The sequence below is a fragment of the Gadus macrocephalus genome, chromosome 11 (assembly GCF_031168955.1).
Source record: "Gadus macrocephalus chromosome 11, ASM3116895v1".
In the NCBI taxonomy this organism is placed as follows: Eukaryota; Metazoa; Chordata; class Actinopteri; order Gadiformes; family Gadidae; genus Gadus; species Gadus macrocephalus.
Window position 1 is genome coordinate 16,289,179 of NC_082392.1, and position 16,099 is coordinate 16,305,277.

At 40.7% G+C, this 16,099-nt stretch overlaps 1 protein-coding gene across 1 annotated transcript; it reads right to left on the minus strand.

Annotated features, from left to right (window-relative positions):
- Positions 1-4,888: 4,888 nt before the first annotated feature.
- Positions 4,889-11,597, minus strand: LOC132467671 (galanin receptor type 1-like). The gene is made up of 3 exons (XM_060065140.1): positions 10,591-11,597; positions 10,442-10,507; positions 4,889-7,047 (listed from the first exon to the last, which is right to left on the minus strand). The coding sequence occupies exons 1-3, from the start codon at positions 11,254-11,256 to the stop codon at positions 6,727-6,729; spliced, it is 1,053 nt and encodes a 350-aa protein (XP_059921123.1). The 5' UTR covers positions 11,257-11,597; the 3' UTR covers positions 4,889-6,726.
- Positions 11,598-16,099: the final 4,502 nt, after the last annotated feature.

The window sequence follows — 16,099 nt, forward strand, 5'->3', positions numbered from 1 at the left end:
GTATCAGGGCCCGTCAGAAAGAACACATTTACATAGTTTCTGATTTAATTAAATACCCGAGATCCATGTGTTATGTCATGTAAACCTCTAGATGTCCCCATAACCCCATGCTCTACAAAGCACTGCCTCTGTGGTCGCTTTGTCACCTTGAAATCCAATCTCTCTCTCTCTCTCTCTCTCTCTCTCTCTCTCTCTCTCTCTCTCTCTCTCTCCCCCTCTCTCTCTCTCTCTCTCTCTCTCTCTCTCTCTCTCTCTCTCTCTCTCTCTCTCTCTCTCTCTCTCTCTCCCTCTCTCTCTCTCTCTCTCTCAAGTTGGAATTAAAAGTAAAGTGAGAGAGGAGTGGACGGCTGACTGAGCAAGCAATGGGAAACATGATGAGATTAGATCTGGGATGTTGCCAGATGGCTAGGTGTAACTGTTCTGTCTCCATGACAACGGACATTAACGTGGATGAAATGGAGACTTAAACAAAAAAACATGTCTAATTTCACTGATACATTCGAACTGAGGGACAATAAGGCAAAAAATAGATGTTGCTAAGATGTTATGGCCAAAGATTATTATAACAGAAAGAACTGATCCCAAATCAGTTCTTGATTTGGGAAGGTGTAGGAAGTAAAACACGAATTAAGCCACAATTAAACACCAACGCAGTTTGTCAGCAATACATAGATAGTCTGCACAATGCAGTCTTTGTGAGAAAGTTTTAACATAAAAAATAATAATAAGAAATCTGAAATTAAGTATGATATGATGGAAGTATGATATGATTGGCGACCTAGCAATCATTATAAAATACCGCTAGTCACTGAACAGTTGGTTGATCATAATGGCCTTTATGGTTTCCACAACCTGTCCTATTCTTGCTATCTATTCACGTCCATTGGCTTCAAGACCTGTTTCTCCCTCTTTATCCTTCCGGGCATTATAATGTCTAAGGCTCTGTTCTTAGGCTTTTACTAGTGAGACTCTTACACGGACACAGAATGGAGCGAGACAGAAACATACAAGGGAGAGATCTTATTCACCAAGAACCTGCAATTACTTTTTCACACGTGAAAATCAATGTCCTTCTTGCACTATATGTTACCCCCACAAACCCCCCCTCCCATCCCAGAGGCCAGGAAACAAATATCTACTTCTTCATATCAGCCATCTCACGGTAAAAATACATGTCTTGTGTGAGTGGTCGTGTTAATGGGTAGATCAATTGGAGAGGAGAAGATGGCAGTGAAAAGACCAATTACAGGGAAAAACTATTTGTTCTCCTGGAATTAGACCAAGGAAGTAGACTGAAATGGCAGCCCTCATGATGCTTACAGAGGACCTCAGTGGTCATATCACTACAGATAATTGTGGTCCTTTTCCATATTTTCCTTCTTGTTTGCAAAATAACAATTTAATGAAAGCATAAATCAATACACAAATATATAGCTTTCTGTCTATGCATGCCAAACTTTGAATCCTAGTGACTCACAAAGACTAGCTATTCATTAGATGGGATTAAGACGAGGATTACATTTACAAATGCAGAATAATGTATTCAACAGTGTTACAGAAACAGCTTTAATGCTGTCTTTAGAGATTACTTCTTGAAACGGTCAGGAACACTGGGAAAATAATTTATTTGACTAAATATAACCTGCTTAATTGGAACAAAGCTTTGAAAGTTAACTCTCGTGACCTCCTGCTGTTCACAAATTATGACTAAACACCCAAATTTCAAAGGAAGTCATCCACGTGGAATCTCTTTAATTGGCACACTGGCATTTTTCTGTTTTTATCTTTATTTTTCTGTTTATTCATTTATCAGTGTATTGGTCAGGATATCCATTTGCTTATTTTTGATTAAAAGATATAGTAGTTTACTTAGCGAGTTTATTGAGATTGTGTTTCCATAACCAAAATGAATGTTCTTTGCTGAAGTCAAAATCAAGACAAATCAAAAGTCCCATAAAAGTGAATGTTCTATTTGAAGGAATTGTGAGTCGTTGAATCATGCATCAGTGGCGGAGGGGAAATGCTTTTCTGTCTGCTCTAAAATAAACCACGACAGCTAAAAAGAATGTTTTGTCAGAATACATAGCAGCTCATATGTATGGTGGCATTTGATGTGCTTTCATGCAAAAATATGTTTAATAAATGCACAGTCACAGAGGTATACGATTCCATCCCTCTGATGCTTTCCGGGAAAATATGCATATAAAGTATGAAATGAGAAGATGATGTGCATATCTTCTCTTATTAGAGACCTAGAGGAAAATTGCTCGCTGCCAATTGTTCCTTATCTCCTAATTGCCTTTTCACTTGCGCCTCAACATCCGAAGCCTGGGATTCAGCTCCATGACAGACATACATATATATATATGTATGTCTGTATATATATATATCAAATATATAAATATATATATATATATATATATATATATATATATATACATATATATAAATATATATGTATATATATATTTATGTATTTGATATATATATAGATGAGCAAAGTAAAGGGTAGACAGCAGACTTTAGGATCAGAATCAGAGTTACTTTTATCACATCTTATTGTACAAATCCACAAGAGTACAATTATTATGCAAGTAAATAACTTTGCAACGCTTTTCAGCTTTTGGCAATGCAGTTCCCGTACCAGACTGTGATGCATCCTTCTAAGATGCTCTCTGTTGTGCCTCGGAAGAAGGCCCCAAGGATCTTGTGCCCCAAACCAAACTTTTTCAGCCACCTAAGGAGAAATAGGCATGAGTCTTTGGTGTTGTGGACTCCCAGGCACTTGATGCTGTCCAGCCTCTCAGCACCACACCCATTGAGGCTTGGATTCGGGTTTGAACTCTGAATCTTATAGCTGGGAGTCCAGGGTATGTACAATGTACACATAAATAAACTTCCCTTGCCTCGCCTTAGATGTTTATAGGTTAAGAATGGGTCTTCAGATGGATGGCAGGATTCCAGAAAAGACATGATAAGCATGGTTATTATAAGTTGGCTTCAGGCAGTGCAAGTGCTAAGTGTGTTACCTCATATGAGCTATGAGGACTTAGCTATTATTCATCTTTTCCTGCCCTATCAGTTACCATAAGAAGAACCACGAGAGACACAGAAATGGCCAAGCAGCAATCACCTTATATAATAACCTATCATCTCTGTAATGTCATGAAATAATTCCGAGAAGGAAAGGTATATTGGCACTGAAGTCACAATGTGATACTATCTGCACAAAGCTTGGATGATGCAGACCAAAATTCTATGGATTAGTTTCTGAGTAGAAGTCTTTTTCAGTCTTTTTCAGCCATAGGGGCCCACAGAGGTACCCAGGGAACCAGACAAATCTCGCAAGTTCATGCTTCATTTGCCCTGTAGATAAGATCTGGCTCCCCCACCGTACAAAATAATTTCTGCCTGCTACGAAATAGGCCGATCAATCACAACTGTTTATCTAATATGAGGGGGGCTAAATACGATGACAGTGCAGAAGCACACCACAGTCATTTTTTAACAACAACAAAGATGGCTGTCGCTGATCGGTCATTTCAGCTATCGTGTCAGTATCAAAACAAACTGGCCGGTATATTTTCCCGAAAAGAAGAACAAACGACTTACTTAAAGCTTTTGTTGGGAAGAAAGTTGTATTTTTTCCATCACAACATGCTGCGTAACCTGTTTTGTTGCGATGATTGGTTGTGGGCCTATCCAATTGCGTCCAGAGGCCTTTTGGTCTGTGGAAATAAAAAAAATGAATGGAGAGGAGCCAGACTTATTGCAGACTGCAATTCGTCTTGGGATGCATGTCTACCACAGGCCTCAACCCCCCAATTGTCTTTATTAGACCTCACATGTCCAGTGAGATATTGTTACAGAAGTCTTTCGAACACTGACTAGAACCTAACATTTGAAAATCTTCAAGTAGTTCACCAAAGGGATTTTCACAATGTGATTTACACAAAAAGATTGTTTGAAGATTTTATGATAATATCCAGGCTCATGATATGGGTGTGTTTGATTAAAGTGGTGTAAAAATTCAGTCTTAAGGTTCCAAATTAAAATCAACCCAACATGTCTTCCTTGATGTAGTCGCAACAAGAAAATGAGACCAGAGAAAAATGTAAATGTCGGATATGATTAAACGTGGCTGCAATTAAATACCACAGACTAAAACCACTATTCACAAATACAGTTTCTCACTATCACGGAGTAGGAACATATCATACCTTTAGACTATATCTTGCTTTCTTTTTACCAATAAAATAAACATATTTTGTTCTTGTCCAGTGCCCAGCAATCAGTGTCACAACCCCCAATCTGTATCCACGTGTGAGTGAGCCACAAGGGTAATGACAGTGCCCTGTCAGTGCATTAGCACTGCCCATGAATGGCTGTTAATGGGTGGCTGCATTGTGCATAAAGTGGACGACGTTTATAAGAAATCTGCAGCATAGTACATGGTGGGAATATGCAGTTTGCTAGCTGTGTGGTGACTGTGTAATGCATTCAAAGCAATCATCTCCTTGATATGTTGAATGTGTTTTGTAGACCATGCATTTATACGTTTTGTCAGGGCTTTATGTGACATCCTTCCTCACAACCGCTTCCTTCCATGTCTGACAACGGAAATGGTCAAGGACCAAGCAGCTCTTAAATAGAGTAGAAGAGTTGATGGTATTATTGCTTGAATGTAAAAAATATGTTTAAAAATTACTTTATTTATGAGTTAGTATGATGTTTGGTTGAATCACTGGGTTATAATTAATTCAAGTCTGACATTATAATTGGCTTCCTTTCCAACAGAGGCTTCCCAAAAGATGTCATAATTTCAGCATCCCACCTGAAATGAAAGATCATACAAATAATATTCTTCATCAACAAAATGACACAGCCATTAAACATTCACTTTAATAAGCACAACACAGGGTCACAGTGGAAGTATATTATGAAATCTATAGTTCAGAAACAATGTGCCAAGAAAGAATAGGCTACTGCAATAAGCTGTTAAAGTACGAAGGAGAAGATTACTTTCATATTTGAAGCACAGCAACACCTAAGCAAATATATTATTTTCTACTGCAGTAAGCATTCTTTATCAAGTACTTTTTTGTAGATAACTAGGAATGGAAAACAATGCTGAAGTTGAGACTTCAGCATCTCCCTGTTTTTAAAGCAGGGAGATATAGTCTATAGGCCTACATACAGCAACACGTGTTATGACTTCATTCATATCGTTCTTGACTTTGCATGCATGTCCACAAGTTTCACTTTTTGGGTGGGTGTGATATTATTTGGTCTCGGTGTTATATTAACTGAAAATAGTTGTTCATGTGCTCATTAATTTGTACTTTTTCCTTTTATCCTTTAAAATGTTTTAATCAACTTTTATTATAACTGATATGTAACTGCTGAAGCCGTATTATATGTGTGGCATAAATGAACAACCATGCACCACCTTCATGTCTGCCTTTATGACCCTCAAACATGCAATGTGGTACCGCATACTAATATACTGCATGGTTGTTAACCTCTTCTTGACTTTTGCTGGAAAATAAAACCTTCTGATCTCTTTCCTGATGAAGTGGAGTGAGCGTTTAGATACTGTACACAGCACAGTTATATTCAAATAGCCCTGCTTATCACTACTGCAAACGTTTAACACATTTATATAAAAACAACCTTTTTCAAGCTTCGATAACAGCAAGACATTTTCTCAGGAGAAGATCAATATTGGCTTTTATCACAAAGGCAAAGCAAAGTAAACAACACAGCCTCAAAACCAAGTGCACTCTGTGAACTGTAATATGTCTGACATCATTTAAATAAAATACACATTTAGTTTCCACATATATGTATCTCCATCTCTCACTCTCTCTCTCTCTCTCTCTCTCTCTCTCTCATTCTCTCCCTCTCTCTCTCTCTCTCTCTCTCTCTCTCTCTCTCTCTCTCTCTCTCTCTCTCTCTCTCTCTCTCTCTCTCACTCACTCACTCCATCCTAACGTCGGACGTCGACATCCAAAACATTTCCTGTCCGCTTTCGCTCCCAGAGTGGCTAGCGAGTGCCACTGTTTCCAAACACACTTTCTTTGTGAAAAAAAAAAAAACAGATTACAAAAGACATAGCACTAATGAAGAGGGCCCTCAAGGACCATCAGGGACCCTTACCAGACAGGGCCCCTTAGTATGAATGAGCAGCACTAATGTAGAACAATGCAACTTGAAGCGACCTCCTCTGTTGTTTGTCACTTACCCTGTTATCCCTCCCCATGCATTGTTATGAAACATTCATAGTCATCATGCGGTCTGTCCCTTGGCATTGCCATGACATTTTCGCCCAATGGAAATCTATTGTTTGCTCGGCATTGTCTAGGAAGGTCAATATTTCCCATGTCAACTCCTGGAGTCCATTGTCAACACGTGTTTTTATTCATGGTTTTTGATTTGCCGATGGTGTGTTCTGAAGTCCCGGTGACCTTCTCACAGTAAAGGCTTGTGAATTGTCTGTTCTTTCTTGTGTACCTGGCAAACTACAAATGGTAATGGAGTAAGCTAAGCTACCTTAATAAACATAAAGAAGTTAATAAACACAAAAAAAATCACCAGCTTCACGTTGGGGCGTGAAAAGTCTGCTAAAGCGTCTCTGAATGTTTCCCCTGGCATGCGGACGTTGCACTTAAGTCATGTTTTACTGATGCTAACAAGTCTCCCACGCAGACAGACCAGAGTGTTATTTCAGACGTTGGTGCAGTTAGTGGAGGGGGGCGTGTCCACCTTGCTGCGTATCTCCTTGACGTCGTTCAGCGGCGAGTCACTGGTGCCGATCTGGCACTTGAACACCTGCTTGTAAGCCTTCCGGAAGTTCTCAGACAGGAAGGCGTAGATGACGGGGTTGACGGAGGAGTTGCTGTAGGCCAGGCAGTGGGCGGCCACCCGCAGCACGAAGGAGGCCTGATTCAGGGGGAAGGTGCCAAACTCCACCCACAGATGAACCACATGATGGGGCAGCCAGGACAGACAGAACACCACCACCACCACCAGCACCGTCTGGGCGGTCTGCAAGAGGAGGAGAGCGGAGAGGATAGGACATGGTATGAATAGGGAGTTAGGTTTGTATCCATTTTGGATGAGGACTATGTTGTGTTAAACACCCCAAGGGTAACTGACCTTCAAACTCCTTCAAAAGACCTTCAAACAATTCTTACTTTACTGAACATTTCCCTTTTTGTTTGTGTGTGTGTGTGTGTGTGTGTGTGTGTGTGTGTGTGTGTGTGTGTGTGTGTGTGTGTGTGTGTGTGTGTGTGTGTGTGTGTGTGTGTGTGTGTGTTAGTGTGGGTGTGACAATGAGAGAGTGTGCGCGTGTATGTGTGTGTGTATGTATGTATTTGTGTTAGTGTGTGTGCGTGTGTGTGTAGGTGTGTGTGTGAGTGTTTGTGCATGTGTGTGTGTGTGTGTGTGTGTGTGTGTAGGTGTGTGTGTGAGTGTTTGTGCATGTGTGTGTGTGTGTGTGTATGTGAGAGTGTGTGCATGTGTGTGTGTGTTAGTTTGGGTGTGTGTGTGGGTGTGAGAGCTAGAGAGTTTGTGTGCGTGTGTGTGTGTGTGTGTGTGTGTGGGAGCTAGAGAGTGTGTGTGCGTGTGTATACGCGTGTGTGTATGTGTGTGTGTGTGTGTGTGTGTGTGTGTGTGTGTGTGCGTGTCAGAGAGTGTGTGCGTGTGTATGTGTGTGTGTGTGTGTTTGTGAGAGTTTGTGTATGTGTGTGTGTTAGTGTGGGTGTGTGTGTGAGAGAGAGAGATCGCATGTGTGTGTGGGGGAGGGGGAGGCAAAGGGAGAGAACCCAGGGGATTGAGCAAGACAAATCCAGACGGAATGACAGATGAGTACTCCCCACCATTTTGATGGCGGGGAGTAAAACATAGAAATGTGAAGGAAAACAAAATGTTTTGCGAGTCAATCCAGGACACACACATGTATGCGTACACAGGCGGGAGTACTGAGCATGGCATTCTACGTCCCATTGGGGGTGATCAGCTTTTTATGAGTCAAGCAATGCTTTATATTGGCATCCGTAGCAAAACTTTCTAACATTTAACCTAGTCTGACCCCCCTGAGACAGCCCACCATTATCTATCTATTGAGTATAGCAGAGTTAGCGGGGGAATTAAGAAATGTGTTCTCGGTCCCTGACTCCCTACCGCACTCTCCCTTGTCCCATTATTAAGTCACCAGGTTTGCCAATTTTCTAACTTTGCGTTGTCAAAATTTGTTGACTTTAAACTGGTGTCAAGTGTGATGAATAAATAATCTTTGAGTGTCAGGACATTTTACCGAGAATAATCTAACCTTGTGGGGCCTTTTCCTTTGTCAAGATCAGAATGCATTGTGCAGTCATCTAATTTCAGGTAACACATGTGTTTGAATTACTGACATTACTTACATTGCTGATTATATTTCAATACTTTTTAGAGTCAAAGACAAAAACGTAGTTTTAGGACCCCATATGAGATAATCAATAATGGCTAAGCAGAAAAAATATTTTACAAACTTCCAACAGGAAAAGTATCCATTTTATGGGGAATACACAAAACCTACTTTAAGACTTGGATTATCATTAATAAGACCATTGGAAATCCATTTGCGTTTTACGGCCAGCTGACTCCTGAGATGGTGAAAGAAATCTCTAAAGCCTAATCATCTGCCTCTCGACTCCGCTGCTGAGAACAAGTTTGAGAAATTGTTGACTGCCAAATTAAATCCACTCTACTAGCCTGTCCCTCTTTCATCTTTACACCCATGGGCAATTAATGAGACTGACACAAGACAGCCTATAACCACAAATCACAGATTCTGCCTCGAAAATGTTTTTCAGATGATTCTCTCTCACTTTTGCAGTTTGTTTCATTACGAATTACTTATGCCATGTCTAATATGACATACCAGATAAAGGTCCTCTTTGGAGAGGTGTCTCTGTTGCCTAGATGTGACGGATACAATCCATCACATCTAGGACCCCATGTGCTTTTGTGCCTGTTTCTATGTGTGTGTGTGTGTGTGTGTGTGTGTGTGTGAGTGTGTGTGTGTGTGTGTGTGTGTGTGTGTGTGTGTGTGTGTGTGTGTGTGTGTGTGTGTGTGTGTGTGTGTGTGTGTGTGTGTGTGTGTGTGTGTGTGTGTGTGTGTGTGTGTGTGTGTGTGTGCGTGTGCATCTGTGTATGTGATTTTGTGTGCATGCAGCAGGGTCAATATGAAGATGGACTAGCTCAATGGTGAAAGGGACCTTGGTCACTCAGCTGTCACTAACAGGGCATTAAACAAAACTAGTGCAGCAGTGAACTTCCAATAGTCCTCTATATCTGCTCCATAGAATCTTATCTACTTGGATTTACTTTGACTGCTTAATGTAGTACATAATTGACTAATGAAGCATTTGATGAGTGAGAAGAGACATTGCGTGGGAAACGTTAGTAGTTAGTACGATCGTGTATGTTTGTGGGGATTGCTGCACAACAGCGATTGAGACGTTTTCAGCAATCGGAGAAGAGGAATGGGGAAATGGTTTACTCCAGTGAAAACACATGACAATCACCATTTTGGAAGATCATTTTAGAGGTTTTTACAGATTCTGTTTAAAATTCTGATCCTTGCATGTCAATCATTTCTTACAAAAAAACATACAGAGCAATTACTGAATTTCATGAACTAAAGAGGTCCAATAACTTCCTGTTCCCCTGCTAACACACTGACACACTATGTTGCTTGACTTTGAAATTAGAAGGGATGAAAAATAACATGAGCCATGAAATACCCTACCAGATATAAATTCTCACAGCCATCCTTCAAGTTCAACATCACAGTGTCGTTCCATTGCAATGGCTCAGCATAGATTAGGCCTAATAGGTAATGTCTACAGCTCGGCAAAGACCCATTTCAATTCAGACAGATTTATATTTTCTGTATATGTGTGTGTGTGCGTGTGAGTACACGTTTGTATATGTGTGTACGTGTGAGGGAAAGAGAAAAAAAAGATATTGCAACATGGCACGCCCTGTGCTTGGGAAATATATCATATCATAAGCATTATTACTTTCCAGACAGAATTGGGTCCTGTTCGATTTTTTCCACGTTTTATTCCGAAATCTGCACCAGTTTTTGGGCGATTTTATGAGATGAGTCAATCACACAAAGATTATAGTATATGTATAATTTGTGTTGTATTTATTTATTTATTATGATTTTTTTTTTAATTATTATTATTATACAAACATTCTTATTTGCTCTAAACTATTTTCAGGGGGAAGGAAGGCTCAAACGTTTTAAATAATGATGCTAAAATACTTTGACCATAATAATAAAAAATTTAGTGATTCAGATTTATATCCACATCTTTCATGTCAAAAGTGAACTCACATCAGGCAACCTGCAAACACAATGGGTCGTAAGGTTGAACTTACGTACCTTTTTCTTCGATGCCTCTGACTTTTTGGACATGTTTCTTAGTTTTTTGTGCAAGTGGTTTAGCACCTGTAAGCATAGGAACATGTCAGGAATACGTTGAATTGTCATTTTGCCAATCAATCAATTTACCACAGTGCGTGCGTACTTACCTTTGCGTAACAGAAAGAAATGAGAAGCAGGGGCAACACGTAACCAAAAACGAAGGTGCACACAACATAGACTTTCTTCTGGTACGGATCCGGCCACCATTCCCAGCAAAAAGTGCGGTTCTCCTCTCGCTGGAATATGTTCTGATAGTACATCACAGGGGCTGCCATGGTCAGCGATAACACCCATATCACCACCACTCCGAGGAGAGCATGCTTTGCCACTCGTATGGAGGAGGACTTTCTCGAATGCACAATAGCAATGTACCTGTCCACGGACATAGCGGATAAAGTGAAGATGCTGACCAACATGGACACTGTGAAGAAATAGTGGATGAACTTGCAAATAAATGCGCCGAGCACCCAAGTTGGCATCATGTAAATGGTCGACTGGAAAGGAATACAAAACAACAAGTAGGACAGGTCTGCGATGCTGAGGTTCAGGATGAATATGTTGGTGGTGCTTCTGGGTTTCCCCGGCTTATTTCTGGCCAGCACGGTGATCACCATCGCGTTCCCCAGGACGCCGAGTGTAAAGATGATCCCGAACACCAAAAGCGTGATGAAATTATCCGTACCGATCCCGAATAAAAGTTTATTACTCTCTTCCTCCATCCAGCTCATGTTCCATTGCTCCTCAAAGCGCACGGGAAACTCGGACGTATTCATGTTTCAGTCAGTGTTGTTGAAGAGTGTTACAACGCACGTCTATCGAAGTACGGGCTGGGCATGAACGCAAGACATACGCACGTCTCCAAATCCTCCACATTCAGGGTTTTTCCACTTGATGCAGGGTTTCGCTCTTCGGAAAACTTCCGTGGCTTAAGTTTTAATTGAGATTAAACATTTACTATTCCTTGAAAGGCCACTTTACGGGTATAATTTACTTATCAAGCCCAGAATGAGCAGATTCGACGAATAACCGAATAACCAATAACCATTGTCTTCCAGCCGGTGATCCGTGCGCACCTGATGCGCCTTCACCAGGAGACAGAATGGCTCAGAATTTATCACTGCTTCGACTTTCCTCCCCTCACTGGAGGGGCTGGGCTCCGAGGGTAGTCAGCCTATACCACTGCTGAACATGAAATGGGGGGAGATAACCTTAGATGCCTTCAATTTTGCTTCTGAATGTGCGTCTTCTTTAGTTGCCTATACATGGATAGCAAGCTGACCCTGAATCAACTTACTCAAGGGAGCGTCTCAATCAACCATCAGGTCAAGTCCAAACACTTTTCAAAACATTGGTTTTACATTGTGGAAGATGAAATGTCCCTTCACATCTAGGCTTCATCCAAGCCCATTGGTCAGCCTATTGTTGAAGGTATAGAGAAGTTATCAAGAAATGATTGAAGCACCCCGACCAACCCCCAACCTGTTGAATACACAGACACACAAACAAACACACACAAACACACACACACACACACACACACACACACACACACACACACACACACACACACACACACACACACACACACACACACACACACACACACACACACAGGTAGAAGATAATAAACTCAAACCATTACAACATCAAATTTGTAAAAACACACACACAAACACACTTGTGCATACACACCACTGGGAGTGCTCAACTCAACAACAGCCGCATCATTCATGAAAATAACCATTTTTCTATTTGTTCATCAATCTTGTCTTCATCTTTACCCACAGCAGAGCTGGTATGGATCCAGTCTCGTGTGTGTGAAGAACCTGACCATGAGGTTCAGTGGTTCAGCAGTTCAGCCCCCCCAAGATCGACGACGCAGACCATCAAAACTCATCAAAACTGTAATCGATCACAGTTTGTGCAGGATCTGATTAACCATAATCCATATCGGCTTTCGGATAGCATATTAATCTTTGAAAGGTCAGCCTGAAATCAAAACCATATGCACAGTATTGGAATAAAATGAAGATGCCCGATGCACTATGGACGGGGATTACAATAGTAAAACGTTGGATGCAATGATGTTAGACTTAAGATATAAGATGATACATGATATATAATTGAACCCATTATATTTTTGTCTATTTTGACCTATGCAATGAAACAGAGCTGGGCTTGATGCTATACCTGGCTTTCAGAAGGACAGTCGGCAAATACAATTTCATTCAGAGATGAGAGCGGGGGGGGGGCAGGTCTCAACTTTATCCACGTTTTTATGTTATTATTCTATATTTTCCTTTAACTGTATCGTCAATCAACCCGTGTCAAACTGCATATACAGAACTGTTATTCTATTAATGTCGATTGCTTTATATGTCAACAAGTCATGGCCAGTTTTGCGTGTTTTCAGTATTTGTGTGTGTGTGTGTGTGTGTGTGTGTGTGTGTGTGTGTGTGTGTGTGTGTGTGTGTGTGTGTGTGTGTGTGTGTGTGTGTGTGTGTGTGTGTGTGTGTGTGTGTGTGTGTGAATGTGCGTGTCTGTGTGTGTGTCCTAAACAGATATATGAATAACATATGAAGGGGAAAAAACATGGCGCTACTTTGTCCTTAAACTTATTCCTAAACAATACTTTATGCATAACCATTTCCCAACTGACGTTAATTATATTCAACCAGAGGGAGCACCGCTTTTTTAAGGGGAGATGCTTTTCCATTAGAGCTTGTGATGAAATATATAATTTCAGATGTTCTGCTATAGCATCTCTCTCTCTCTCTCTCTCTCTCTCTCTCTCTCTCTCTCTCTCTCTCTCTCTCTCTCTCTCTCTCTCTCTCTCTCTCTCTCTCTCTCTCTCTCTCTCTCTCTCTCTCTCTCCCCCCCCTCTCTGGAAGTTTAATTGGGTTTATTAAGTGATTGACACTGCTGTTAGCCAATCAGAGGTGAGACATTTGCATGTCATGAATATTCATCAATATTACTTCTTACTATTTTTTTCACCAAAACCGACTCAGAGGGCATTCATTGCTATTAGTGACCACCGCAAAATCAATGAAAAACTATGCACTGACACTTTTAAGCAATATAACACGAGTGTGAGGGGGGTTGTTAGTTTATTTATTTATTTTTATTGGGGTGGGGGGGCGCCAGAGGATCAGGGTAAGGTCAGGGGGGCGTTTGCTCAAAAAAGGTTGAGAACCGCTGTGCTATAGCATCGGTCTGCTGGAGTCCTACGTTGTTATTCCAGAATTTCTGGGACGAGACGGCACAGAGCCTGGGCCAGAAACCAGAAACCGGAAAAGGCAGCCTTGATCCTGTTTCCTGACGGAGATATCCAACCGTAGAAAATAAATTTTGTGTGTGAATGGAACTTTCAGAAGATGAATTTATAATTGCATTCAACAGTACCTACATCGGTGTTGTCTTGAAACCTTAACAGCCAGGGTTAGGGTTAGTTTTCTACTGCTGGCCAAGTTAGTGTTGATTTAGTGCTCATAGGTACCCGGCTCCAGCAATATGATTGGGTGAAACAAAAAATATATAAAGAAAGGTGGTATGTAATGGCACACTCGCACGCCTCGTACACATACACACACTCACACATACACACGTGCACACACATATACACACACAGACACAAACAGACAGACACACACACACAAAAACTATGCACCGGCGGAGTAATGAGCATGGAATTCTAGGCCATGTGGGCTGAGCATCTTTTTTGAGCATAGCAATGCTTTATTTGGGTATCTGTAGCAAAACATTCTAACATTTAACCTAGTCGGACCCCTGAGACTGCCCACAATTAGTGCTGCTACAAGTATAGCAGAGTTAGCGGGGGAATTAAGAAATGTAAAATATCTCCCTCAATCCCCCTTGCCCCATTATGAAGTCAACAGGCTTTCCATTTTTTTAATCTTGCGTTGTCAAAATGTGACTGAAAACTGAATGAATAGCCTCTGAGTGTCAGGACATTTCCTTTGTCAAGCTCAGTATGCATTGTATGTTCATCTCATTTCAGGTAAGATGGGTGATTGAATCATTGACATGCTAGGATTGTCAAGGCATTCCACATTGCTGACGATATTTCAGTGACATTTAAAAGGCAAAAGCAAAAACATGTATATAAGACACCATATGATGTAGGGCCTAGATAAAATAGTACACTGTCCGTAAATATATATACACCTGTTCATTTACCATCTATAATGGCTAGGCAGAACAAAATATTTTCTATTTTCCAATCATCCAACAGGATGATAAAAGTATCAGACTTAAACAAAACTTACTTAAACATTCTCTCTCTCTATGAGACTTGGATTATCATTACTTTGACCATTGGAAAGCCATCTGCGTTGTATGGCCGGCACACTCCTGAGATTGTGAAGGAAATCTCTAAAGCCTCTCAACTCCCCTGCTGAGAACAAGTTTGAGACATTGTTGACTGCCAAATAAAATGCACTCTACTATCCTGTTACCACGTCCTCTTTACACCCATGGGCAAATATGAGACCTTGACACAAGACAGACTTTAACCAGAAATCCCAGATTCTTGGATACCTTGTTAATGTTCTTACAGGGTCGTCCGGGATTCTTTGCCTGATTACGAATCATGAAAGCCTTTTTTTTTTAACAATGCCATATCTATTATGACTTGCCAGATTAAGAGAGACACCTCTGTAGCCTGGATGTGATGGATGCAATCTTGAGATTTCTGTTCCCATTTATGCTTTTGTGCCTGTGTCTATTTCTGTGTTTGGCATGTGTGTGTGTGTGTGTGTGTGTGTGTGTGTGTGTGTGTGTGTGTGTGTGTGTGTGTGTGTGTGTGTGTGTGTGTGTGTGTGTGTGTGTGTGTGTGTGTGTGTGTGTGTGTGTGTGTGTGTGTGTGTGTGTGTGTGTGACGTGTGTGTGTGTGTGTGTGGCAGCATGTGTGTTTGTGTGTCTGAAAATACGTTCTCAATCAGAGATGGGAGAGAGGTGGGTGCTCACCATGCCGTTGCCAGACGGGAGCTCCAGGACCGATGCGGCACAGACTTACCTTCACAGAAAAGTCTGTGCACACGACCGACAGGGAACTGTAAAACACAGTTTTACATAATTTATGTAAAACACAGTTTGGCACAAGGCGTAAAACTGTGTTTTTTTATCGGCCGTCATGAAAATAAACTTTTCATGACAAATATTTTTGGGGGAAAAATGTGGAAAACTCGAGGAATGGAGGCATAGTAAAATGTAGGGACTAGATAAATGATGGAGAGAATAAAAAAGCAAGAAACAGGAGGTGTCGAAAAAATTATGGATAGAATATTTATTTGAAAAAGGATATTTAGAAAAATTATGACGAGAATATATTTTTAATACATTTTATTCCCTCCATGTTTTTTCGATACCAAATTTTTCTATAATGTTTACACACATTTTTCTAAACCTGCTTTTTCCCAAAAAATATTATCTCCCTTATTCTAAAGCTCCCTTTCCTCAGATTTGTGTTTTCTCCATCGTATTTCTATACCTCATCTATTCAAATTTTTATCTTCTACACCTTTTATCCTCTACACCTCCTTTTCCTCAAAATTGTATTTTCTCTGGCATCTCCTTTTAACTATATCCTTATAG

Excerpts from the sequence above, each read along its gene's own strand:
- LOC132467671 (XM_060065140.1), bottom strand. The coding sequence starts at position 11,256 with ATGAATACGTCCGAGTTTCCCGTGCGCTTTGAGGAGCAATGGAACATG. Across the intron at positions 10,508-10,590 it reads TTTCTTTCTGTTACGCAAAG|GTGCTAAACCACTTGCACAA; the intron begins GTAAGTACGCAC and ends CTATGCTTACAG. Across the intron at positions 7,048-10,441 it reads CAGAGGCATCGAAGAAAAAG|ACCGCCCAGACGGTGCTGGT; the intron begins GTACGTAAGTTC and ends CTCCTCTTGCAG.